Source organism: Spermophilus citellus (genome assembly GCF_964194105.1).
Source record: "Spermophilus citellus genome assembly, chromosome: 18".
NCBI classification, from domain to species: Eukaryota; Metazoa; Chordata; class Mammalia; order Rodentia; family Sciuridae; genus Spermophilus; species Spermophilus citellus.
Window position 1 is genome coordinate 4,601,160 of NC_138200.1, and position 23,951 is coordinate 4,625,110.

The 23,951-nt window shown below is 48.6% G+C and overlaps 2 protein-coding genes across 22 annotated transcripts in view; one reads left to right on the forward strand and one right to left on the reverse strand.

The window, feature by feature from the left end:
* LOC308638111 (uncharacterized protein) overlaps nt 1-23,951 on the reverse strand; it is a 95,637-nt gene that overhangs the window by 45,945 nt on the left and 25,741 nt on the right. Inside the window, exons 1-6 of one of the 6 annotated variants that reach the window (XM_081275170.1) lie at nt 6,587-6,672; nt 4,350-4,437; nt 3,799-3,849; nt 3,332-3,450; nt 1,266-1,392; nt 458-589 (exon numbers count right to left, since the gene is read on the reverse strand). In XM_081275170.1, the coding sequence (XP_081131296.1) occupies nt 458-589; nt 1,266-1,392; nt 3,332-3,370 (298 nt within the window). In that variant the 5' untranslated portion in view covers nt 3,371-3,450; nt 3,799-3,849; nt 4,350-4,437; nt 6,587-6,672. Of the gene's footprint in view, nt 1-457; nt 590-1,265; nt 1,393-3,331; nt 3,451-3,798; nt 3,850-4,349; nt 4,438-4,876; nt 4,928-6,586; nt 6,673-23,951 lie in introns of those variants that run through there. The other 5 variants (XM_081275164.1, XM_081275161.1, XM_081275152.1 and 2 more) reach the window with 5 other exon arrangements.
* Nucleotides 15,025-23,951, forward strand: part of LOC308638116 (zinc finger protein 528-like) — a 77,846-nt gene continuing 68,919 nt past the window's right edge. For 9 of the 16 annotated variants that reach the window (XR_014019742.1, XR_014019744.1, XR_014019745.1 and 6 more), the window contains exons 1-2: nt 15,025-18,850; nt 21,280-21,406. Coding sequence is in view for 1 of the 16 variants with exons in the window: in XM_081275195.1 (XP_081131321.1) it covers nt 18,836-18,850; nt 21,280-21,406; nt 21,819-21,950 (274 nt within the window). In the remaining 15 variants the exon portion in view is untranslated. Of the gene's footprint in view, nt 18,851-21,279; nt 21,407-21,818; nt 21,951-22,477; nt 22,495-23,951 lie in introns of those variants that run through there. The other 7 variants (XR_014019750.1, XR_014019743.1, XR_014019751.1 and 4 more) reach the window with 7 other exon arrangements.

Sequence of the window (23,951 nt, forward strand, 5' to 3'; positions counted from 1 at the left end):
AATGGAAAACATTGGGCTAGGTGAAATGAACCAGACTCAAAAATTGAGGGTCAATGGTTACTCTCATATGTAGAAACTAGTGCAAAATAAGGGAGAAAAGGGGTTAGAGGAGGTGACCAGACATCATAAAGATACAGGGAAGACAGGAGAGGAAGGAAGAGAACAAGAGGTGGGAGGAAGGAAGGAAAGGGAAGAAAAATGGAATGAATTTAACAAAATCAGGTTACACTCATATATAAAGATAACAAAGGGGATGTCATCCTCATGTATACATAGAGTAAGTTTAAAGGAGGGAGAGTAGAGAAAAGGAGGAGAGGAGGAAAAGAAGCTTGAAAGCAAATTCCTTGCATGTAAAGCCCAGGAAATGGACTTCACCTTAGCCCTGACCCCTCCCATTGCCAAAACGCCCCAACACTACTTAGTGGGCAGCTGCCTCTCTGCCCCTGTGAGCTCTTACCTGCTTTCACACCCTCCACAAATGCCCATTCATTTGCAGGCCTGGATATTTCCTCTGGGCCATTCACAGTCCAGAGCTCCCTCCCTTGCTCCAACCAGGAGAGGACACTCGGGTCTGAAGGACACCTTCCTGCTTGTAAAGAGAAAAGAAGCTGATGCGCTGTGGCTTCTCCACAATCCAGCCCTATCTGCACGTGAGGAAGAGGACATTACAGAGGGATACAGAAAACATTTCACTATGTCATGTAGGTATCTACCTCTCTTCCAAGAACCACTGAATCAAAAGCACAGAAATAGAAAATGGGGAATGGATATTTTAATTGTTGTTGTTGTCGTTGTTGTACCAGAGATTGAACTCTGGGAGACTTGACCACTGAGCCACATCCCTAGCCATATTTTGTATATTATTTAGAGTCAGGGTCTCACTGAGTTGCTAAGTACCTCACTTTTGCTGAGGCTGGTTTTGAACTTGCAGCAATATTTCTGATCCTTGTACCTCAGCAAACCAATCCATGGGATTGTGGGCATGTGCCATCGCATCTGGGTAGAACTGGATATTTTAAGAGTTGCCTGTGGGCTTTATGCTGTACTTCAGCTCTGGAATCACCACTGCAGTATCATGGAGGGGACAGAACATCTGAAGGAAGGGGACAAAGTGCAGAGGCTGCACTATGAAGCTTTCTTTAACCTGCACCAGGGCTTCAGTCAGTCAGTCAATTCAGAGGATCCCAAACTCAAAGGGGAAACACAAAGGTATGCACTGAAGATCCTGGCAAGGGGCAGGTGCAGGGTGGGGAAGTCAAGCTCACCCAGGGAGACCAGGTTCCTGTAGGTCTCCAGCATCACGACCCTGTACAAAGCCCTCTGAGCAGGAACCAGGCACTTCCACTCCTCCTGGGAGAATTCTATGGCCACATCCCTGAATGTCAGTGGACCCTGAAATTAAAACTGACTTCACAATGGGGCACTGGGGACAGTTATAATCTTCATGCAAAATGTGAACTACAGAGCCCAGACATGGTGGCACATGCTTGTATCCCAGCTATCCACAGGCTGAGGTGGGAACATTGTAAATTGGAGGTGGGACTGGGAAACATAGCAACATCCTCTCTGAGAATAAAGAACATAGGAGTAGGAATATAATGGCAGAGGGGACCTAGGTTCAACCCCATTACTGCAAAGACGTAAACTAAAGTGAAATGAGAAGGGAGGAGAAGTGTAAGCATGCAACTGATTCAAGTGAGAAGAGCTGCACTGTGAGGCTGTAAATACACATTTGGTATCTGTCTGTCTGCTGATGTGGAGCTCACCTGGAATCTCTGGAGAGCTAAGAAAGAGTTCTGTGCTAGTGAGAAGACAGGTGCCAAAGCCCCCTAGAGAGCTTCACGAAGAGGCTTCTCCCCACAAAGCCTCAGGCAGGAGAGGCAGTTGTAACACCCTGTCCTGACACCTACCTCCAGGGAAGGGAGAGGAACTGAAGTCCCAACTGATCACCATCACCCAGGATGTAATCAAGCCTGCCTACATAATGGAGCCTCCATGAAATCTCAACAGGACAGGGTGAAAGGGTGTTCAGATCAACGCGTGGGTGGAGGGTCCTGGAGGGTGGCGCACCACACAAAGTCATGTGAGCTCCACGTCCTTTGCCCACACCTTGGCCTATGCACCTCTTCCATCAGCGTGTTCACCTGTCTCTTCTGAACAGGCGTTACCACAAGGCAAATGCAAGTCAAGTCCTTCACAGATTTACAAAGCACTCTGACCACTTTTTCAATTTGAGGAGGGGATGAAGGAAGCCCCATTTACAGAAGGTCATTCTGAGTCATAGGCCATACTTTTGCCTAAGACTGACATCTGAAAAGTGGGCACTCTTGTGGGACAGAGACCTCAGCTCTTGGATCCACCGAGTATCTACATACACAGTGTCGGGATTAGGTGAAATGACAAGGTGCCCTCTGAAGAACTGCTCGCCTGGTTGTGGACAAAAACCCTCTCATCTGGGATCACAGAAGATTTCTGTGTGTGGATTATATACAAGGAGAAACTTTACTTGCTTTGCCTATATTCTCACATGATCTGGTATCATTGAGCATGTTAAATCTCTCTAGTTGAGTTTTATTACACTTTTTCTTAAGACAAAATACATGCTAAATCTGTGTAAATTTCTTTCTTATAGACACCACGAGAAACATAGTAGCTGGGCACAGTGCACACAGCTGTAATCCAAGACTCAGGAGGCTGATTCAGGAGGATTCGCATTCAACACGAGCCTCAGCAACTTAGCAAAACGCTGTCAAAAAAACAAACAAACCAAAACAAAACCAAAACAAAACAAAACAAATCAAGACTGGGGATGTATTACAATGGTAGACTGGCCTGGGCTCCATTCTTGGTATAAAAAAAAAAAAAAAGAAAGAAAGATAGGAAAAGAAACATGCAGATGGAAGACAACACAGGCGTCTATGAGTGGAGACCCCATATTCCACACACCAGGTGATGCTCAGGTCTGGGTGAGCCAGAGCATAATCTGTGTCCTGAGAAGATGAGTCCACCCTGGGTGGACAATAGCAAAATCTCAACAGCAGGGGAGGACCACAGAGCAGTGACCTGGGTGGTGACACTGCTGAGTGCACACCTTTTCCTAAATGCTTTACACGCACTAACTTATACAAAGTGGCCCAGGAGAGGAAGAAGGATTCCCATCATTCTGCACACATGATAGTTTCACAGACGCCCTAGGAAATGTCTCTTGGGTCATGGAGTACAAAATTACAGAGCAAAACCCAGCGAGGTGATTGGAATCAGAGCTGAACCTGAGCAATGGGAGAATTAGGGGCAGAGACTGTGCACTGAAAACTGACAGCAGGTTTCCTACCTGAGAGATGTGGACCAAGTGCAGGGCAACACCATGCATCTGCCCGGCAGGTCCCTGCAGGTGCACAGGCAGGGGCTGGCACAGGAAGGCGCCCCCACTACTGGCAGCACATTTACAGCCTAGGGTAGAATCAATCCGATGTAGATGAATGCAGGCACCTCATTTTAAAAATCATAAAACTTACTTACGGTACTTTGGTCTGAACTCGGGTGCTTCACCACTGAGTGACACTGCCAGACTTTTTTGTTGTTATTGTTACGGGGGATTGGCACCAGGATGCTTAACCACTAAGCTACCACCCAGCTTTATTTATTTTTTCATTTGACACAGATTGGGTCACAAATCTTAAAATTCAGTTTCAGATACTTGGAAGGACCCCAGTTTTCTTTCCTGTCAATAACAGAATAAATACAGAAGCCAACTGCATAGGAAACATTAACACCCCCAAATAAGAGAAAATGAAACACCTCATTCTGAACCAATCAATGGTAACGACAGGAACAGGATTCAGAAAATATCTGAAACAAAAGTAAAAAAAAAAATAAACATACCAAATCTCACAGAATGCAATGAAATAAAAAATAAAAATAAAAACAAAAGAAAGACCTTAGGGTAGTGAAACTTTACAACAAGGAGGAAGAAACCCAGGTCAACTAACCATACACCTCCAGGGGAAAGAGCCAACTGAAGGCAACAGAAGCAAAAGGCAGGAAGCAATGAGCACTAGAGCGAGAGAACTGGTGTGGAGCACAGGGACACCACCAAACAGCACACTCACGTTTTTAAAAGATCAACAAAAATGACAGAGGATTCCCAGGGCCACACCTGGTGGCACCTCCTCATGGGTTCCCTGCCACCAGGTCACAGTGGGATGGAATCTAAGCGCAGAGGATGGGGGAGGCCCCGGGGAGTGCAGGCACACCTGACAGGCAGGAGGCCACAGAGTCACCTGAGGCCAGCAGCTCCCAGGCCCAGCACTGCACAGGGGACTCAGGACCACCTGACAGCATCACTGTACCTCAGTGACAGCCATTCCTGACCCCTTTTCTTTCCTCCTCCTCTTCAGGGCTGTTTCCTCAGGTAACACGAGGCTTTACAAGTCAATCCTGGAAGGAGGAAACGTACTGTTTACTGGCTGCCCACTGGCTGCCCGCTGCACAGCAAGACCCAGGCACAGTAGCTCTTGCAGGGAGGAGCACAGGAGGCTTCTCTGACTCCTTCCTTTGGGCCTCATTTCCCTGCTGTTGAAGCCCACAGGCTGCACAAGCGGGGACCTGGGCAGCACTGGGCTCCCCTTCAGGGCACCCCCTAGTCCTGACCAAAGTGAACCACACCACTGACCCATCAGCTATCATCAGATCTCAGGCTGACCCCAGTACCACTCCAGAGCTGGTACTCAATGCTGGTACAAAGAAGAGAATCACCCTCAAATATTATTCAGGCTGGGCACCAGCCTCACCCCTGAGTGGATGTAAAATGACTCATCACACTTCGGGGAAGCCAGCATGGAGCACCTCCCAGAAGGCAGGTCGAGCCACCACCCACCTTCAGGCTCTGCCCATCTCTTGGACCCTTGTTCTCCTCAGGATCCAGGTGTGGACAGTAAAGGAGCAGAAAGAGACAGACACAGCAAGCTGCATGGACCAGAGTGGGGGCAGGTTGTGGCCGGAGTGTGACAGGAGCTGCGGGGGTCCAGGAGTCTCCAGGGAGCAGGTGATGTCATAACAAAGACCTGAGGGGTTGGCCACCTGCAGCCCAGGGGCCAGGTAGAGGGCTAGGTAGAGGGACAGGACCCAGTGAAGGCCCTGAGGCTGGAGCAATCTCTGGCCAGGAAAAGGAAAGAGGCCCCTGTGGCTGAAAGTGAGCAAGCAGAGGACACAGCAGGAGATGAGGGCAGAGGCCCTGGGGAAGCAGAGCAATCAGGAGCCAGGTCTCTCCCCATTTGTCTCCCAAGCCTCAAGAGCTGTGTGTACTCTAGATTCCTTTCTACTCTGAAAAACTCATGTGATTTTTTTTCATTCTCCTATACAATAAAAAAAAAAACCACCTGCCAATGTCATAATACATTGTACAATTTTGATATATGTGGAGGTGTCCAGCCAAGTCCCCCAAGTAGAGGCTAACCTTCCTGAGATGTTGAGGACTATGCCGGGGAGGCGTCTGAGGAGCTCAGGCCATGGGAGGAACGTGAAAGTGGAAAGGCCAGCTAAACATCCCAGCATGAAGTTTAGGAGACAATGGCCAGAAGATTCTAGGGATTCAGGGGAGCAGTCTCCCAGAGAACTAGAGACAAGCTGAGCAGAGGTGCAAGGCTCCACTGTGGGGCAGCACCCCAGTCAGAGAACAGTGTGGGGCCTGGCAGCAGAGGAGTTGCCACAGTGATCCTTGGAGGAATCCCAATGAATGCAAGCAGAGTTTTAAGATAAGGAAGATGTCTGTAGAGCTAAGAAAAAAGAAGAGGGAGTCAGCAACTGGGCCATGTGGTACTGACGTGAAGAGATACGAGGACAAGACATTTAAAAAGGAATATAGAAACGGTGATGTCACAAAAGACTGGGAAAATTAAACCATTAGCTTAGGGTGGATGAGAACGCTTGATTGGAAGACGTCACTCCAGAACTAGAAGACAGTGTATATAAACAAATTTTCAGCATGCACATGTAGTCTTAAAGGGGAGTCCACATTACAGAGAAAAAATGTGATTAACAAAGTGTTTTATCTTTAAGAGACAGAAGAATGGAAAACAAAAGAGGCTTTATTTCATGTGATTGGAAATGCTCAATGCCAGTGTTCTGAGGACAATGACCCAATGATTCTGCATGTGGAAAACTGATGATACACACAGGAAGGACACCACACCCTTTTCAGACTGTGAGAGGGGCTGAGAATGCTTGATCTCAGGGTCAGCACCAGCCAGAGGAAAACACACTCTCTCTTCAGGCAGCAGTGAGACACCAGCCTTGAGATGGGAGGGCAGCTTAGACAAGATCTCTTCCTTTTACTGTCTGATACAGGAAAAACCCACCCTGTTTCAAGTGCTCTGACATTCCACAAACAATACCACCTCTCTAGTCACTAAAATGCATATGTGGTTGTTCAATAATGACCAGTTCTCTGCCAGACTCCTCCCTGGTATTTCAGGGTTCCCAAAACACCCTTCTCGGGTTCAGTTAACCTTTAGCATGGCTCTTTCGTCTGTCTGTACCTCTGTAACCTGTGTCACTTTATTTGTAACAAGCATGCAAACAAAAGTACCATGTTTCCTTCAAGGTGCTGAGCAGGGGGTCCCGACTTCTCAAGGTAAGTGGCATACCATGTGGGGCAGTGCTGTAGGAGAAAGCTCTGTGTCATCTGATGCTATCTCCAGGTAGCAGCAGCCAGATCTGAATGTGATTACAGAACACTAATTTGGAAGGTGGCACAGACACCCTTTGTTGGTGGGGAGAAATCCCCACACATTTATGCGACTAGAGGTGAAGAACTATCTGCTGAGTGGTCACTGTTGCATACATCCCGACAAAAGCAAAAACACTTTAATTGCCCTTTCTATCTCCTATACTTCCTACATGACACCACAAATCAGGAAAAGGAAGGAGGGTGACCCTGGACACAATGAGTTCAGTCACTGCCTTCGGGCTGGATAAGGGAGCTATCCTGTTACCTCTACAATGTTAAAATACACAAGCCTCATAGGCAGTAGTTTTGCAATTTCTTTCCTCACCTCTACTGTGCTCCATACCACCCCCACACGGGAGGGCATCCTGCTCCCTTGGCTTCCCTCTCCTCTCCTGGTTTCTCCCCTTCTTCCCTCTATTCCTTCCCTCCATCTGAACTTCCCCATTCCTGCAACTCCCTTCACCTCCAGTCTTTGTCCCCCATCTCCACAGATTTCCGCCTCTTTCTTCCCCATCCACACTCTCCATCTGCCCTGCCTGCTGCAGGCCCCTAATCCCATGCTCTGGATGCCCCCATTCCGAGGCCTCCTCTCTAAGGTGCTCCTCTGGGCTCCCCTTGTCACCTCTTACCCCTCTTCTTATCCCAGCACCACAGCTGCCTTCTGCCATGCCTGCAGATCATCTGTCATCTGCTCCCACACTCTGCCTGTGGTCCCTCCCGGATTCTGTCTCTTTCTATGTCCTTCATCTCTCTAGACAGCTTGAGGTCTCTCCCCTGTTCTGTCCATATCCCTGTGTGGCTGTCCTTCCCCTCTCTGGAGTTGGCGATTCTAGATTTCTCCATCTGCTTCTCTCTGCTGCTTTATGGCTTCTTCTTTCACTCTTGTGCCCTCCCTCTGCAATCCCTTGCCATCTGTGTAAGGTGTCTCTCTGTTGTCTCCTTTCTCTCACTTGTGGTCCAGCTCTTTGTCCAGAGCCTAGTGCCACACATCACAGGGAGGGGGACGGTCTGGGATGCCCACCTCCAGGGGAGCATATTTTCCCCTGGGGTGGAATCTGTGCCACCTGCCCAATTGGTGTTGTGTAATGACATTGAGATCTGGCTGTTGCTACCTGGAGATGGCATCAGATGACACCCTGGAAGTCACCACACAGGCCCAGGTCACCTCCTGCAGACAACAGGGCGACTAATGGAGGGAAGACCTGCAGGGTGGACACCTGGCCAAGGAGGACATGGCAGGTGAGGAGGACAGCGTCAAGGTAGACAGGGTCAGGTGAGGGTAGGGCCAGGTAGCAGAACAAGGCCTGGAAAAGCTGGGCCAGTAGGGGAGCAGGGCTGGGTGAGGAGGACAGGGCTGGGCGAGGGTAGGGTGAGGCCAGGAGACATGGCTGGGTGAGGACAGGACAGGTGAAGGCAGGACTGAGGAGGGCAGGGCCAGGTGATGGCAGGGCCTGGTGATGGCAGGGCCTGGTGTGCAGATGGAGGCCCGTGCGCCGGGGGAGGCTGCAGGGCGGTCAGGAGGCCAAGCCCGACACCCGGCGGGTTCCCTGCCTGGCGCCGCTGCTGCAGGCCTGTGTGATTCCTATCTCTCTGGAGGAGAGGCAGCCACTGAACAGGGAACTCACGTGCCTCACCGTGACCGCTGCTCCGCGATCAGCTTCCGGGTCTGGGAGGAGGAGCAGAGCGCTCCTGGAGCAGCCTGGCAGGGAAACAGGGGCGGTGGGCGGGGCCGCGGCGGGCGGGGCGGGGCCAGAGCCACAGGGGGCGCGGCCCCGGGAGAAGGCGGGTGGGGCGGGGCGCGCAGGGGCGTGGCTGGCGGAGATTCTTCCTTGGAACCTGGCGCCCCTTTTGTGAGTGACAGGCAGGAAATAGGTAGGAAGTACCAGTTGAAACGCAAAACCGTCTTTGTCGATTGTTCCACTTTTCGCTGTGTCCCTCAAGTCCTGCATTAACTTCTTTTCCATTTCTATTCTCAGTTCACTTTGAAGGTGATCCCGCACCTGTGCTAACTCCAGAGGCTCTCCTAGGGAACACATCCATGTCGTGGGGCCAGAGGGCTAAGGCCAGTGATAACTTACCTCACCAACAGCTGCTTCACAGCAATGGTGACAGCAAGCTGTACTTTAAAACAGTAGATGCTTTGATGTTTTTATCTATGTATCTATCTATCTATCTATTTATTTATTTACTCGGGATTGAACCCAGGGACACTCAACCACTGGCCCATATCCCCAGCCCCATATGTATTTTATTTGGAGACAGGGTTTCACTGAGTTGCCAAGATCAGCATGGCCAAAGTAGCAGGTTCCAAGGAGGGGCCATGGGAGATTGGAGGAGGTAAGAGTCACACAGGCAGATCTTGAAGCTAAAACAGCTGGGGTCTAGTGGGGAGTTGCTCTCTGATGGAGAAGCAGGTCTAAGGAATCACTCCAGCAGTCTTTATTATATATGTCTCTAAATCAGATTAAAGATTGTGCAAGCATTATTCTTTGTATTCATGAAAGTTACAGAGTTAGCAACAGTATGCAGCTATTTCCTCAGTTACATTGTACAGTTGCAACGTGCAGTGTAAGGAGCATTGTGCAGCTCTCAAGAAAGTGCATTGTTTAAATTTACTAATTCGGGGCAGATTCAGGAGCAGCAGAACTGGTGAACTATTGTGGCTGTCTTAGCAAGGAAGTTCCTTCATTCCCAGGAGCTGCCCTGCCTGAGCATGAGGTCCAAGCTGATAAGACTCTAGCATGGAGGCATCCTATGCTGCTGCTCAACCAGCACGCTACCTTCATGCTATAGGTTCCAAAGATAGAAGCTAACTAGTGAGATCAAAATAAAGACATATAAACTCAATTTACCTTTTTTTTTGCCCAGCTAAGAGATGGCCCTTCCTGGCTCCTGCCTTGAGCCACCTAATATGCTAGGGAGGTTTACACAAGAGACCAGCAGGAGAGAGGGGGAAGCATGCCAGAGAGTGGGCTTTTATTGGGGAACAAAAAATTCAGGGGAAAATTCCATGCAATGAAGGTCAAGGGGGACAGCATTCCAAGGTCAGGGTCAGTGATTGGTTTCAGCGTCAATGGTCAGTCACACCCCCACAGGGACAGGCTCTCACACCTGAAAAGGGTGGGGATAAGCTTAGACACAGCTGGCCTGAGCGCCTCACACCCAGTCAGGGAGGTACCCAATCACGTGTGAGAACGGTTTCCCACACTATGCCTATGCACAGAAACTTTCCCAGTCACCAAGTAGCCATGAAGTCATCAGGGACCCCAATCTCAGACACTGTCAGTGCTGTCCACACTGAGTGGCTAAGCGCCTCACCATTGCTGAGGCTGGCTTGAAAATCAGGATCTTCCAAAACAGTAGATATTTTTAAATCAAAAAGCCTGGAGATCATTCCTACAGACTAAGCACATGCAGGGAGTCCCCAAGTCAAGGTGAACAGTGAAAATGGAGTCATCCAGCTGGGGCTGATTGTTCTGTTTTTGCATTCCTTGCATCTTTTGGATGACCTGTGGGACCGGGTTGGCTTCCTTAGGTTGGAAATTAATAGTGCAGCAAGTTAGGGTGAGGGATTAAAGCTGCCTGTGAAGGCCACTTGTCTTGGGAGCTGAGAACATTTTCCTCCAAGTAGTTGTAAACTATTGAGTGCATGCTCTTTTTTTTTGCCAATAGATAGCATGGGAAAATATAATTAAAAACAAAATTGCTTCCCACCTCAGAAATCTTCCCCACTGGGCTAGAGATGTGGCTCAAGCGGTAGCGTGCTCGCCTGGCATGCATATGGCCTGGGTTTGATCCTCATCACCACATAGAAACAAAGATGTTGGGTCCACTGAAAACTAAAAAATAAATATTAAAATTCTCTCTCTCTCTCTCTCCTCTCTCTTAAAAAAAAATCTTCCCCACCAATGTAGGAGAAAAAGAAGAAAATACTGTAATTGAATAAATCTTTAAACTATAATGTTGTGGGTAACACAGGCAATTCACTAAGAGATTGCAAATTTCAGCACAATGCCTGAAGAGTCAGATGCCTACCTTGCCTCAGTTACTGGCATGTTTCAAGAGATGGCTTTTTGGTCCTTGAAGACATGTCTGGGTCATAAAGCTGAAAACAGTCCTATTCAGTTTTCAAAAGAATTTATATACATCTTAAGCACAGGAGAATATAGATTAAATTTCAAGTTTTCTAAGGTGAAAGTCCAAAAAGGAGGGGTAGATAATTGCTTCCCTGATTTTCAGTAGGAAAAACTAATTTTTATATGTCTTGGTATTGAGGTCCTCAAGCAGAGGACTGGCTCTGAGGATTCAATAAATCAGGTCAAGCCAGTCACCCCCTACCCCCCCGCAAAAAAATAAGGTAAACCCATGAAAGTAACTTTAGTCAGTAGAAGTACATTGGGAAGAGAAGAGTACCTGCTTCTTTATCTCTCTCTTCAAGAGCCTGACAATGTCTAGGCCCAGTGGTGGGTGCCTATAACCCCAGCAGGCTGAGACAGGAGGATGGGGATTTCAAGACAACCTTGGCAACTGTGAGGCACTAAGCAACTCAGTGAGATCCTGTCTCTAAATAAACTACACAGTAGGTCTGTGGATGTGACTCAGTGGTAAAGTGCCCACTCTACATTACATGTTGCAACTGTAGAATGTAAGTGAGGAAATAGTTGCATACTGTTGCTAACTCTGAATTCAAGGCCTGGTAAGCCCCTACCCCCAAACTGGCTGACAGTGACTTTGAGGTTTTATAATAAGGGGGAGTTGGGCTGGAGTTATAGCTCCAGTTTGTGTAGGTGTAACTCAAGTAGCACATGTACAAGACTTTGAGTTCAATCCTTATCAGGAAAGAACACACACACACACACACACACAATTTAAAAAAGGGTAATGAGAGCAAGGGTTGGGGATTTGCATAGGAGAAGGCTTTTCTCTGCTGCCAAAGCAGGTGATTCTCTCTAAGTGATGTCTTGTGACAGGGGAAGAGATGTGTTTGGAGAAGGCTCTGAGGAGCTTCCAGACAGAGGGGCAAAATTGTCTCAGGGGTGTTCTTGGCACACATGACTGAAAAGAATTTCAGCACATGCCAAAGGCATACAATGTGATTTATTTAGGAGGTAAATGCATATTCAAGAAAGAATAGGAGCCCTCTCTAAATGGAGTCTCCTCTCGGGTGAAGCAAGGCATATACATTCAAGGGAGAAGCCTGGCTATTTCTGGAGCATGGGACTAACCCCTAGAATGGTGATGTTAATATTCATAGAGGAACAGTTCCTAGCTCCTGGGCTAGAGGTGGAGCGATGTCAGAGCAAGCAAATACCACGTTTTCCTTGTGCTTGAGTATTGACCTCAGGTTACAAGGCTGAAGGGCAGGAATCAAGCCCATATCAGTGGGGCCTTGCAATTTGTTTCATGGGTGCTTTATGCATTTCCGTGGTTCTGAGGCAGCAAAAGGAGATCCAGTTGTAAAATGAAATTGTAGAAATGTTATCCTGAGAAACGAATGCCTGGGGCAAGAGTAAGTTCCCTTCCCTTGCTATATCATTCTTCAGCAAACCTAATTAACCCTAACATTTTGTATTGAAAATATCTGACTCTGAGTACTCTGTTTTGAAACGGCAACAGTCTTCTGGGATCTAGTCCAGCTAGGCAAGTGTCCTACCACTGAGCCACAACACCAGACTGAAGAGTAGAAATTTTATGGCACGAAGTAGCCTCTAAATGTTGTGAGAAACTGAGGATCCGTGCTCAGCATTTGTAGTTTGTTCTCTTCTGGTCCTGCTTGTGAAAAATAAAGTTTGGAGTTGTCCTCCAAGAGTGCTACTTGCTGCTGCTGGACCAGTCTGTTTCACAACAGTTCATAGGCACTTCCTTTGAGACTCAGTATATTTCCCTTTATTTTTAAATTCCCACCTCAATGTAGTCCATCATTATCTCAGGGTTAGCCAGGTGGAGCCTCTTCCTGAATAAAGAAAGTTGCTCTTGCTGTGAGGTAGCCTGGAGTCAACACAAGATGTTTATCTGGTCAAATGTTGTTTGGAATCCAAGGTGACTTGGAGCCAAAGAGTTAGATGTAAAATGGAGGCTGAGATGACATGTCTCAGTCCTGCCTTTAGCCACCCATTGGATATTTGTTGGCAGAAGTGAAGAGTCTAAACCCTTGTGTCATTTTTACAGTGCATATACCCTGCAAGTGACTCTGGTAAACCTCAGACATGTGCACTGGGATTCAGTGTTGTCTGTGTGTTTGTGTGTAGGGGGCAGTTAATATCCAATAGTGTTTGAGGTCAGGAATTTCTGAGGATTAGAACATATTAAAATTTCATATGTAGTTAGGTATGGTGGTCCACTACTGTAATTCCTGTGGCTCAGGATGCTGAGACATGCAGATAGAAAGTTCAAAGGCAGCCTCATTAGTTTAGTGAGGCCATAATCAACTGAGTGAGACACTGTGTCAAAATAAATAAATAAATAAAAAGGCCTGGGGGTGTGGCTCAGTAATTAAGTGTCCTTGGTTTCAGAAGAGCTGCAATTTACCGTGTTGTTATGTATATGCTATATACATGCAATGCAAAACTTTGATTGTGATAAAAAGAAAAAAAAATCCCCAAGCTTTGCTTGTGCATCCTGCCATGTGCACTTCCACCAGAGCACACTATCTAGTTATTTCATCCATTCACCTCAGAGGCAGGTACCCAACCCTTGGCTTAGTTTCAGGAACAATGTGATGTCAGTCACAAGAGCGGGGTGGGGGTGGGTGGAGGTGGGGGGTGGGATTTATATCCTGAGGGCCTCAGGGTGAAATTATACATGCTGCCCGCCACATTTTCCTTTCACATTCGGATTCCCATGGGCTTTATGGATGATCCCAGGGTTTTTGAATTCAATTGCTAAAATTAATTGTACTAGCAAGAACCGAACTAGACCCTATCACCCAAGGTTAACCTCTCTGGCCCTTCCCAAGGGCGAAGTGACCTCCCACATTCCCCTGTTGTCCCAGCTTCCCAGGGAGTCTCACCTCCTTCAGTCATAAAACACAAAAACGCGGAAAGCAGGATAATCCGGCCTCGGCCACACCCTTGCGCACTAAGACCCTGCGTTTTGGGGTTCATGCTCAGGTCCAGCACATCCCGGACCACCGCACTTCCCTGCAGGCTGACCTCAACCCAATTCAACTGCTAGCATTTCTGTACCCAGCAAAGGTTCTCTATTCTCAGCACATTGGAGACTCCCGCCCCTGGGTTCACTCGCCAGGGTTTCTCCGCCGAGGGGGGTCGGTTCAACGTCCCGCCCCTGCCGGTCAGCCTTCCACTCCCGCCTTCTCCGTCGCCACGCCCCTGCCCGTCAGCCTTCCAATCCCGCCCACTGGTGGGTTTCACCCAGTGCGTCCCGCCCTCTCCGTCGCCACGCCCCGGTCCGTCATTCTTCCAATCCCGCCCACTGGGTGGGTTTCACCCGGTGAGTCCCGTCCTCCCCATCGCCACGCCCCCGTCCGTCAGCCTTCCAATCCCGCCCACTGGGTGGGTTTCACCCAGTGCGTCCCGCCTTCTCCATCGCCACGCCCCCGTCCGTCATCCTTCCAATCCCGCCCACTGGGTGGGTTTCACCCAGTGAGTCCCGCCCTCTCCGTCGCCACGCCCCCGTCCGTCATCCTTCCAATCCTGCCCACTGGTGGGTTTCACCCAGTGAGTCCCGTCCTGTCCATCGCCACGCCCCCGCCCGTCATCCTTCCAATCCCGCCCACTGGTGGGTTTCACCCAGTGAGTCCCGTCCTGTCTATCGCCACGCCCCCGCCCGTCATCCTTCCAATCTGCCCACTGGGTGGGTTTCACCCAGTGAGTCCCGTCCTGTCCATCGCCACGCCCCCGCCCGTCATCCTTCCAATCTGCCCACTGGGTGGGTTTCACCCAGTGAGTCCCGTCCTGTCCATCGCCACGCCCCTGCCGGTCAGCCTTCCAATCCCGCCCACTGGGAGGGTTTCACCCAGTGCGTCCCGCCCTGTCCATCGCCACGCCCCTGCCGGTCAGCCTTCCAATCCCGCCCAGTGGTGGGTTTCACCCAGTGAGTCCCGACCTGTGCATTGGCACGCCCCTGTCCGTCATCCTTCCAATCCCGCCCAGTGGGTGGGTTTCACCCAGTGCGTCCCACCCTGTCGGTAGCCACGACCCTGTCCGTCAGCCTTCCAATCCCGCCCACTGGGAGGGTTTCACCCAGTGATTCCCGCCCTCTCCATCGCCACGCCCCCGTCCGTCAGCTTTACCGACCCCCCCCCAACTAGGTGCGATTTACCCTCTGAGGCCCGCCCTCTCTATGGGTCCCTCCCTGCCCGTCAGGCGTTCCGACCCCGCTCATTGGGTGGGTTTTAACCTGTGAGATCCACTCTCTCCTTCGTCACGCTTCCGGCCCCGCCCACCAGCTCCAGGTTCCTCCTTCTTTGCCATCTTCCCTGAGTCCGCGCGTCCACGGGGACACCCGGAAGTGGATCCGGTTGTCTCCAGGCAAGTGAGTTCCCTGTCTCTGGGCTGTTTGCGCTACTGGGTCGCTGGCGGGTCCGTGGCGGGGACTCGGTCCCAACAGACCTCTGCGTCCCTGCCGCGCGCCGTCCACCTGTGGTCAGCTCGGTCGCCGCAGGAGAGTCGCGTTGGTCTGCGCCCTGGCGCGAGTCCCAGCCGGGGTTGGCCTGGGCCGCTGGACGCCCTGTCGGTCCCCGCTCCCTCCCCGCCGCCCGCAGCCAGTCCGAGCGCGGGGAGTTCTCCACAGAGGGCGCGTCCTGGTCTCGTAATTCTCCCAACAAGGAGAAAAGGAAATGGGAAATCTAGAATCTCAACCTCCAGAGACGTGAAGGACAGCCACATAGGGAAAGGGGTATAACGGGGAGGGACCTCGGGCTGATCGGGGAGGAGAGGATGGATGATCTGCAGGGATGGCAGAGGACCACTGGTGCTGGGACAAGAAGAGGTGTAACTAGTGACAAGGGAGCCCAGGGAAGAGGCCTAGTGATGTGCGGGTCCAGAGCATGGGGACAGGGGCCTGCAGCAGGCAGGCCAGAGGGCGAGAGTGGATGGGGAAGAAAGAGGCAGAAATCTGAGGAGATTGGGGGCAAAGATTGGAGGTGAAGGGAGTTGCAGGAATGGGGAAGATCAGATGGAGGGAAGGAATAGAGGGAAGAAGGGAGAAACCAGGAGAGGAGAGGAAAGCCAAGGGAGCAGGACCCAGGATGGGCGAGGATATGAGAGTGGAGCTGAGAATGGAGATGATGAGAGTGAGGGAGGGAAGCAGCAATGAAGACGGGACCCGGGTGTGGATGATGAAGTTGTAATATATTGATTTCTGTCTCCAATAAGGTAAGTGTAAGTTAAGTTTTTGCTTGTTTTTTTGTTTGAACTCTACAGCTGAAGACGGGAATGACAAAACTGCTGTTTCTAAGTTTTGTGTGTTCTGCAGTTCTGGGATTAGGATAGCTTCCTTTTGTGGTCTCTTGGGCCAGAAGGCAGTGACTTGAGCCCTTCAGTTGTGGGTTACCCTCTTGTGTTTTCCAGAGATGGTGTAGTGTTGGTGAGGGGATAGGGAAAGCTGAAGTGCAACACTGTGTACAGCACTCTTAACTGTGGTCCTCTAAATACGTGGGAATCTGTCTCCGTCAGCAAACCGTTCTGTGTCATATACCATCTTAGGTTTCTGTAGTTGCATCCAGATTTGGGAATCACTACCTGGAGATAGCATCCAATGCCACTGGTTGAGGGTTTTAGTACCATAATTCCATACACACACCAGTTCCCATGCCAGCCGCATGTCCTGGGTTGGGACCTGAATTCATTGGTGGGCTATAAATTGGAGCTTCCCATGATCCCTGCTCGGGTCTTGTTAATTTGCTGCATGGGGTAATTTCACTTAGGGAAATACTTTATTATGCATACACTTACACATGGAAGAATATGCTAGAAGACTAACTGAAACCCAGGAGGGGGTTTTGGGCACCATGACTTTTATGCATTATCACACAAGGATGAATGACAGCTCCCTATTACAGCATGTGAAGTGAGTGCCTTTGTTGTGGACCTGAACCCCTAATCTATAGGATGACATTTCCTTAAGTAAATAGGATCCGTACTGAGATTGTGGGACAGCAGGAATCTGCCAGTAGGGGAAACCACATATTGCTGAATAGAGGGGAGGCATTGTGTAATGATTGTAAGACAGTAGAAACAGTTGGGATTTTCTTCTGCCTCAGATGGTAAAGGAAAAGGAAAGATAGATTTTACACACACACACCCACACACACATCCCAAATATCCCAGTACCAAAAAACCCCATATAAAATATATAAAATGTAAGGTTGTTTTTTTTTTTTTTTTGGTACTGGGAATTGAACCCTGGGGGACTTAACCACTGAGCCACATACTTTGTCCTTTTAATTTTTATTTTGAGAGAGGGTGTGGCTAAGTGTCCCATGTTTCCATCTTCCTGGCCCAAGCTAAGTAGGTGGGATTGCAGGTGTGCCACTGTGCCTGGCTTAAATGCAGTATCCAATTTCCCTTTTTCATTTCTCTTTTCTGGGCACATTGCCCAGTTGATGACTCCCTCTTCTCTTTTCTCTTCTTAGCTGTTAGGAGATCTGCCTATCTTAAAACTCTCCTTGCATCCATTGTGATTCCTCCCTGATCACTTTGGCAATTCCTCTGCTGCCAGGCCCCACCCCCTGTTCTCTGATGGCAGGGCTGCCCCACAGTTGAGCCGTGTTCCTCTGCTCAGCCTGTCTGTGCCCACTGTCTCCTCATCCTTTTGATCCCAGCTTTGATAGCATTCTCCTCTACAGTTCTGGAGACCTCTTCTAGGAACATTAGAGTTCTGTGGCCAGTTGTGTCCTCAAGTCCATGCTGGAATGTTAGTGGGCCTTTCTACCTTCATGGTCCGTCCTGTACTTCTTTGGCTCCCCAGGTGCCTCTCCCCTGTAGTCCTCAGCGTTTCAGGTAGGGTGATCCTGTACTTGGGGGTGTTGGCTAGACACTTTGACATATATCGAAATAGCGCAATGTACTATCATATTGGTAAGTTTTATATCTTAAGAGGACAGAGACAAAGATCACGTGTATTTTTTCACACAGGCAAGGAAACCTGAGTGCACACTGTTCTTGAGGCTTGGGAAAGATGTGGTAAGACCTGGGTCCTGGTTGTTCTGCTGCTCAGCCACCCAGGCCTCTTTCTTTTCCTGGTAGCAGGTTGCTTAAGCCTCAGGGCCTTCACTGGGTCTTGACCCTTGTCTAGGCCTCCTGGACACTGGGCTGCAGGTGGTCAACACCTCGGGTCTGTGTTCTGATGTTACCTGCTGCATGGAGACTCCTGTGACTGCCCCCCAGCTCCTGTAACACTCCAGCCACACCCTGCCCCACCTCTGGTCCATGCAGCCTCCTTTGCATATTTCTGTCTGTTCCTTCACCATCCACTGTCTGGATCCTGGTAAGAACAAGGTTCCAAGAGAGGGGCAGAGCTAGAAGGTGGGTAGTGGGCTGGGCTTTCTCCTAATGGGGGTACTTAATCCTGGGTTCCATGAGAGTCCCAAGTCATTTTGCAGTAGTTCTACTAACTGGATGTGCCATTCAGGGGTGAGGATGTTACCCAGTTTTAATAAGACTGAAAAATAGTTGATTCTCTTCTCTGTGCAGCATTGAGTAACTGGCTCTGTGTCCTCCATCCTGGGGACTGAGATCAGCCTGAGATCCCAGGAGAATGAGGGTCACTGTGCTGTGGTTAAGTTTGGTCAGAGCCAGGCTGTGCCCTGAAGGGAGCCCAGTGCTGCCCAGCTCCCCACTGCTGCAGCCTGTGTGTGCTTCGCCAGCAGGGAGACCAGGCCCAAAGAGAGGAGTAACAGAAGTCTCCTGTGCGCCTTCCTGCAGGAGTTTACTACTGTGCCTGGGTCACTCTAAAGGGGTGGGCAGAAGGGGACCGTCTTCTCACATGGTGAGATCCTCCCTGTATGTGTGTGGCTGTGGCACAGGAAAGGTGTGATGATTCTGAGCCTTAAACAGTATGTTTCCTCCTTCCAGGATTGACTTGTAAAGACTTGTGTTACCTGAGGAAACAGCCCTGAAGAGGAGGAGGAAAGAAAAGGGGTCAGGAATGGCTGTCACTGAGGTACAGTGATGCTGTCAGGTGGTCCTGAGTCCCCTGTGCAGTGCTGGGCCTGGGAGCTGCTGGCCTCAGGTGACTCTGTGGCCTCCTGCCTGTCAAGTGTGCCTGCACTCCTCCCCGGGGCCTCCCTTACTCCATCCTCTGTGCTTAGATTCCATCCCACTGTGACCTGGTGGCAGGGAACCCATGAGGAGGTGCCACCAGGTGTGGCCCTGGGAATCCTCAGTCATTTTCGTTGATCTTTTAAAAAAGTGAGTGTGCTGTTTGGTGGTGTCCCTGTCCTCCACACCAGTTCTCTCGTTCTAGTGCTCATTGTTTCCTGCCTTTTCTTCTGTTGCCTTCAGTTGGCTCTGTCCCCTGAAGGTGTATGGTTAGTTGACCTGGGTTTCTTCCTCCTTGTTGTAAAGTTTCAGTATCCTAAGATCTTTCTTTTGTTTTTCTTTTTCATTGCATTTCATGAGTTTTGGTGTATTTGTTTTTATTTTGCTTTTGTTTCAGATATTTTCTGAATCCTTTTCCTGTTTACCATTAGGTGGTTAAGAATGAGGTGTTTCATTTTTCCATATTTGGGGGTATTAATTTTTCTTCTGCAGTTGGCTTCTGTATTTATTCCATTGTGCACAGAAAGAAAATTGGGGTCCTTTTAGGCTTCTGAAACTGAATGTTAAGATTTGTGACCTAATGTGTCTCAAATGAAAAAATAGACGTGTGTAGTAGCTTAGTGGTAAATGTCCTGGTGTCAGTCTTCCAAAACCAAAAAAAAAAAAAAAAAGGCGTGGAGTTGGGGGGCGGGGCTGGCAGTTTTATTCAGTGGTGAAGCACCCAGGTTCCTTGTCCAGTACCATAACTAAATTTGATGAATTTTTATGTGAATTGTCTACCTTCAGCCCCAATCTCTGGCTGGTTCTGTGTAGACCTCTTTTTCCTATGGACTGCTTTGGCTGCACAGTGTCCTGCAGCACAGTCTCTGAACACAGTGCCTCTGAGCATCCTGACTCCTGTTTCTTTCTTTCTTAGAAATTGAAATCAGGCCCTTCTACCATTGAGTTATATCCTCAATCCCTGTTGTCTTGTTTTTTTCTTTTTTATAGTTAGAGTCTTGCTTCATTGCTGAGGTGATATTGAACTTGTGATTCTCTTGCTTCTTCCTCCTGGGTCAGGATTACAGCTGTGTACCACTGTGGCTGGTACTATGTTTCTTGTGTTTTCTGCAGGGGAGAAATCTATACAGATTTAGGCAGTATCTTGCCTTAAGGGAAATTAAAATAAAACACAACTAGGAGATATAACATTCTCAGAAATACCAGAAAATATGAAAACAGAGGGAAAGCCAGCTCAGTTTCTCCTATATACCCTCCGCACACAGAAAGCTTCTGTGATCCCAGATAAGTGGGGGTTTTTGCCCATATGCCAAGAATGCAGTTCTTCAGAGGGCACTTGTCATTTCACCTAATTCAGACACTGTCTATGTAGATACATGGTGGATCCCACCAGCTGAGGTCTCTGTCCCACAACATGGGCCCCTTTTCAGAGGCCTGTAAAAGTATGGCCCATGATTCAGAACGACTTTCTATAAATGGGGATTCCTTCATCCCCTCACATTCAAAAAGTGGTCAGAGTGCTTTGTAAATCTGTGAAGGACTTGACTTGCATTTGCCTTGTGGTAACGCCTGTTCAGAAGAGACAGGTGAACACGCAGATGGAAGAGGTGCATAGGCCAAGGTGTGGGCAAAGGACGTGGAGCTCACATGACTTTGTGTGGTGCGCCACCCTCCAGGACCCTCCACCCACGCGTTGATCTGAACACCCTTTCACCCCGTCCTGTTGAGATTTTATGGAGGCTCCATTATGTAGGCAGGCTTGATTACATCCTGGGTGCTGGTGATCAGTTGGGACTTCAGTCCCTCTCCCTTCCCTGGAGGTGGATGGCAGGACTGTGTTACAACTGCCTCTCCTGCCTGAGGCTTTGTGGGGAGAAGCCTCTTCGTGGAGCTCTCTAGGGGGCTTTGGCACCTGTCTTCTCACTAGCACAGGAATCTTTCTTAGTTCTCCATGGATTCCAGGTGAGCTCCACATCAGCAGACAGATACCAAATGTGTATTTACAGCCTCACAGTGCAGCTCTTCTCACCTGAATCAGTTGCATGCTTACACTTCTCCTCCCTTCTCATTTCTCGTTGTTTACTTCTTTGCAGTAATGGGGTTGAACCTAGGTCCCCTCTGCCATTATATCCCTACTCCTATGTTCTTTATTCTCAGAGAGGATCTTGCTATGTTTCCAAATCCCACGGCTAATTTACAATGTTCCCACCTCATCCTGGGGATAGCTGGGATACAAGCATGTGCCACCATGTCTGGGTTCTGTGGTTCACATTTTGGATGAAGATTGTAACTGTCCCCAGTGCCCCATTGTGAAGTCTGTTTTAATTTCAGGGTCCGCTGACATTCAGGGATGTGGCCATAGAATTCTCCCAGGAGGAGTGGAAGTTCCTGATCCCTGCTCAGAGGGCTTTGTACAGGGACGTGATGCTGGAGACCTACAGGAACCTGGTCTTTCTGGGTGAGCTTGACTTCCCCTATTGCTGGGATCTGCTCTGTGTATCGTAGCATTTCCCTTTTGTCTTTGGGATTCTCTACATTGACTGATTGAAGTCCTGTTACCTGTGAAAGATGCTCCACAGTACATCTTCTGTTCTTTGTCCCCTTTCTTCAGATGTTCTGTCCCCTTATTGATACTACAGTGGTGGTTCCAGATCTGAAGCACAATAAAGCCCACAGCCAACTCTTGAAATATCCAGTTCCCGTTTTCTATTTCTGTGCTTTTGATTCAGTGGTTCTAGGAAGAGAGCTAGATACCTACATGACATAGTGAAATATTTTCTGTATCCCTCTGTAATGTCCTCTTCCTCACGTGCAGATAGGGCTGGATTGTGGAGAAGCCACAGTGCATCAGCTTCTTTTCTCTTTACAAGCAGGAAGGTGTCCTTCAGACCCGAGTGTCTTCTCCTGGTTGGAGCAAGGGAGGGAGCTCTGGAGTGTGAGTGGCCCAGAGGAAATATCCAGGCCTGCAAATGAGTGGGCATTTGTGGAGGGTGTGAAAGCAGGTAAGAGCTCACATGGGCAGAGAGGCAGCTGCCCACTAAGTAGAGTTGGGGTGCTTTGGCAATAGGAGGGGTCAGGGCCAAGGTGAAGTCCATTTCCTGGGCTTTACATGCAAGGAATTTGGTTTCAAGCTCCACTATCTCCTTTTCCTCCTCTGCTCCTTCTCCCTATTCCCCCTCATCTAGACTTTCTGTATGCATACATGAGGATGACATCCCCTTTGTTATCTTTATATAGTAACGTAACATTTTGTTAAATTCATTTCATTTTTCCTCCCATTCCTCCCCCGCCCCCATCTTCTCTGTATCTTTATTGTATCCAGTCACTTCCTCAACTGCCTTTTCTCCTTTATTTTGGACTACTTTCTATATATGAGAGCAACAGTTTAACCCTTAATTTTTGAGTCTGGCTTATTTTACCTCTTTCAATGTTCGTTTCCTACTACCCCACCAAAGAATTCCTTTGATTGTCAAAGCAAACATTTCTCATAAATATGAACATGATCTTATAGATTCTTTATCATTTCTAGAAGAACCGGAAACAAACTTTCCTGCAGCTCCATACAAATATAATGAGCTTCAAAAATCCTTTAATCAAGAATCACACCGTACTATACATCAGACAATCTGTACTGGAGAGAAACGATTTACTTGTGAAATATGTAGCAAAGTCTTCAATAAAAAATCGAATCTTACACGTCATCGGAGAATCCACACTGGAGAGAAACCTTTCAGATGTGATGAGTGTGGCAAGGTCTTCCGTAACAAATCCTACCTTGCAAACCACCGGAGAATTCACACCGGGGAGAAACCTTACAAGTGTGATGCATGTGGCAAGGTCTTCTGTCAGATTTCATACCTGGAAAGTCATCGTAGAATCCACACCGGAGAGAAACCTTTCAAATGTAATGAGTGTGGCAAGGTCTTTAGTCGTAACTCATACCTCATTCAACATGTGATAATCCACACAGGGGAGAAACCGTACAAATGCAATGAATGTGGCAAGGTCTTCAATAAAGAATCAATCCTTACAAATCATCATAGAATTCACACCGGAGAGAAACCTTACAAGTGTAAAGAGTGTGGGAAGAGCTTCAGTCAGACTGCACATGTTACACAACATCGGAGAATCCACACTGGAGAGAAACCATTCAAATGCAATGAGTGCGGCAAGGTCTTCAATCAAAAATCGATCCTTACAAGTCACCGAAGAATTCATACTGGAGAGAAACCATACAAATGTGATGAATGTGGGAAGGTCTTTAATCAGATTTCACACCTTGCAGAACATCGAAGAATTCACACTGGAGAGAAACCTTACAAATGCAATGAGTGTGGCAGTGTTTTCAGTCAGAAGTCATCCCTTGCAAATCATCAGAGAATCCACACAGGAGAAAAACCTTTTAAATGCAATGAGTGTGGCAAGGGCTTCAGCCATAACTCATACCTAGCAGAACATCTGATAATGCATACTGGAGAGAAGCCGTGCAAATGCAATGAATGTGGCAAAGTCTTCAGTCAAATATCACATCTTACATGCCATCGCAGAATCCATACGGGAGAGAAACCTTACAAATGTAATGACTGTGGCAAGGTCTTCAGTCTGAATTCATCCCTAGCACATCACCGCAGGATCCATAGTGGGGAGAAACCTTACAAATGTAATGACTGTGGCAAGATGTTCACTCAAAATTCACATCTTGCATGTCATCGCAGAATTCATACTGGAGAGAAACCTTACAAATGCAATGATTGTGGCAAGGCCTTCAGTCAAAATTCACATCTTGCATGTCATCGCAGAATCCACACTGGGGAGAAACCTTACAAATGTAATGACTGTGGCAAGGTCTTCAGTGTGAACTCATCCCTAGCCCATCACCGCAGGATCCATAGTGTAGAGAAGCCTTAGATGTGTATTCAGTGTGTGCAGGGTGGGGGGTCACATTGTAATCCTGGCTATTTTGCAAAACTCAGGAGGATGGCACGTGCAAATTCTTCCTGGAT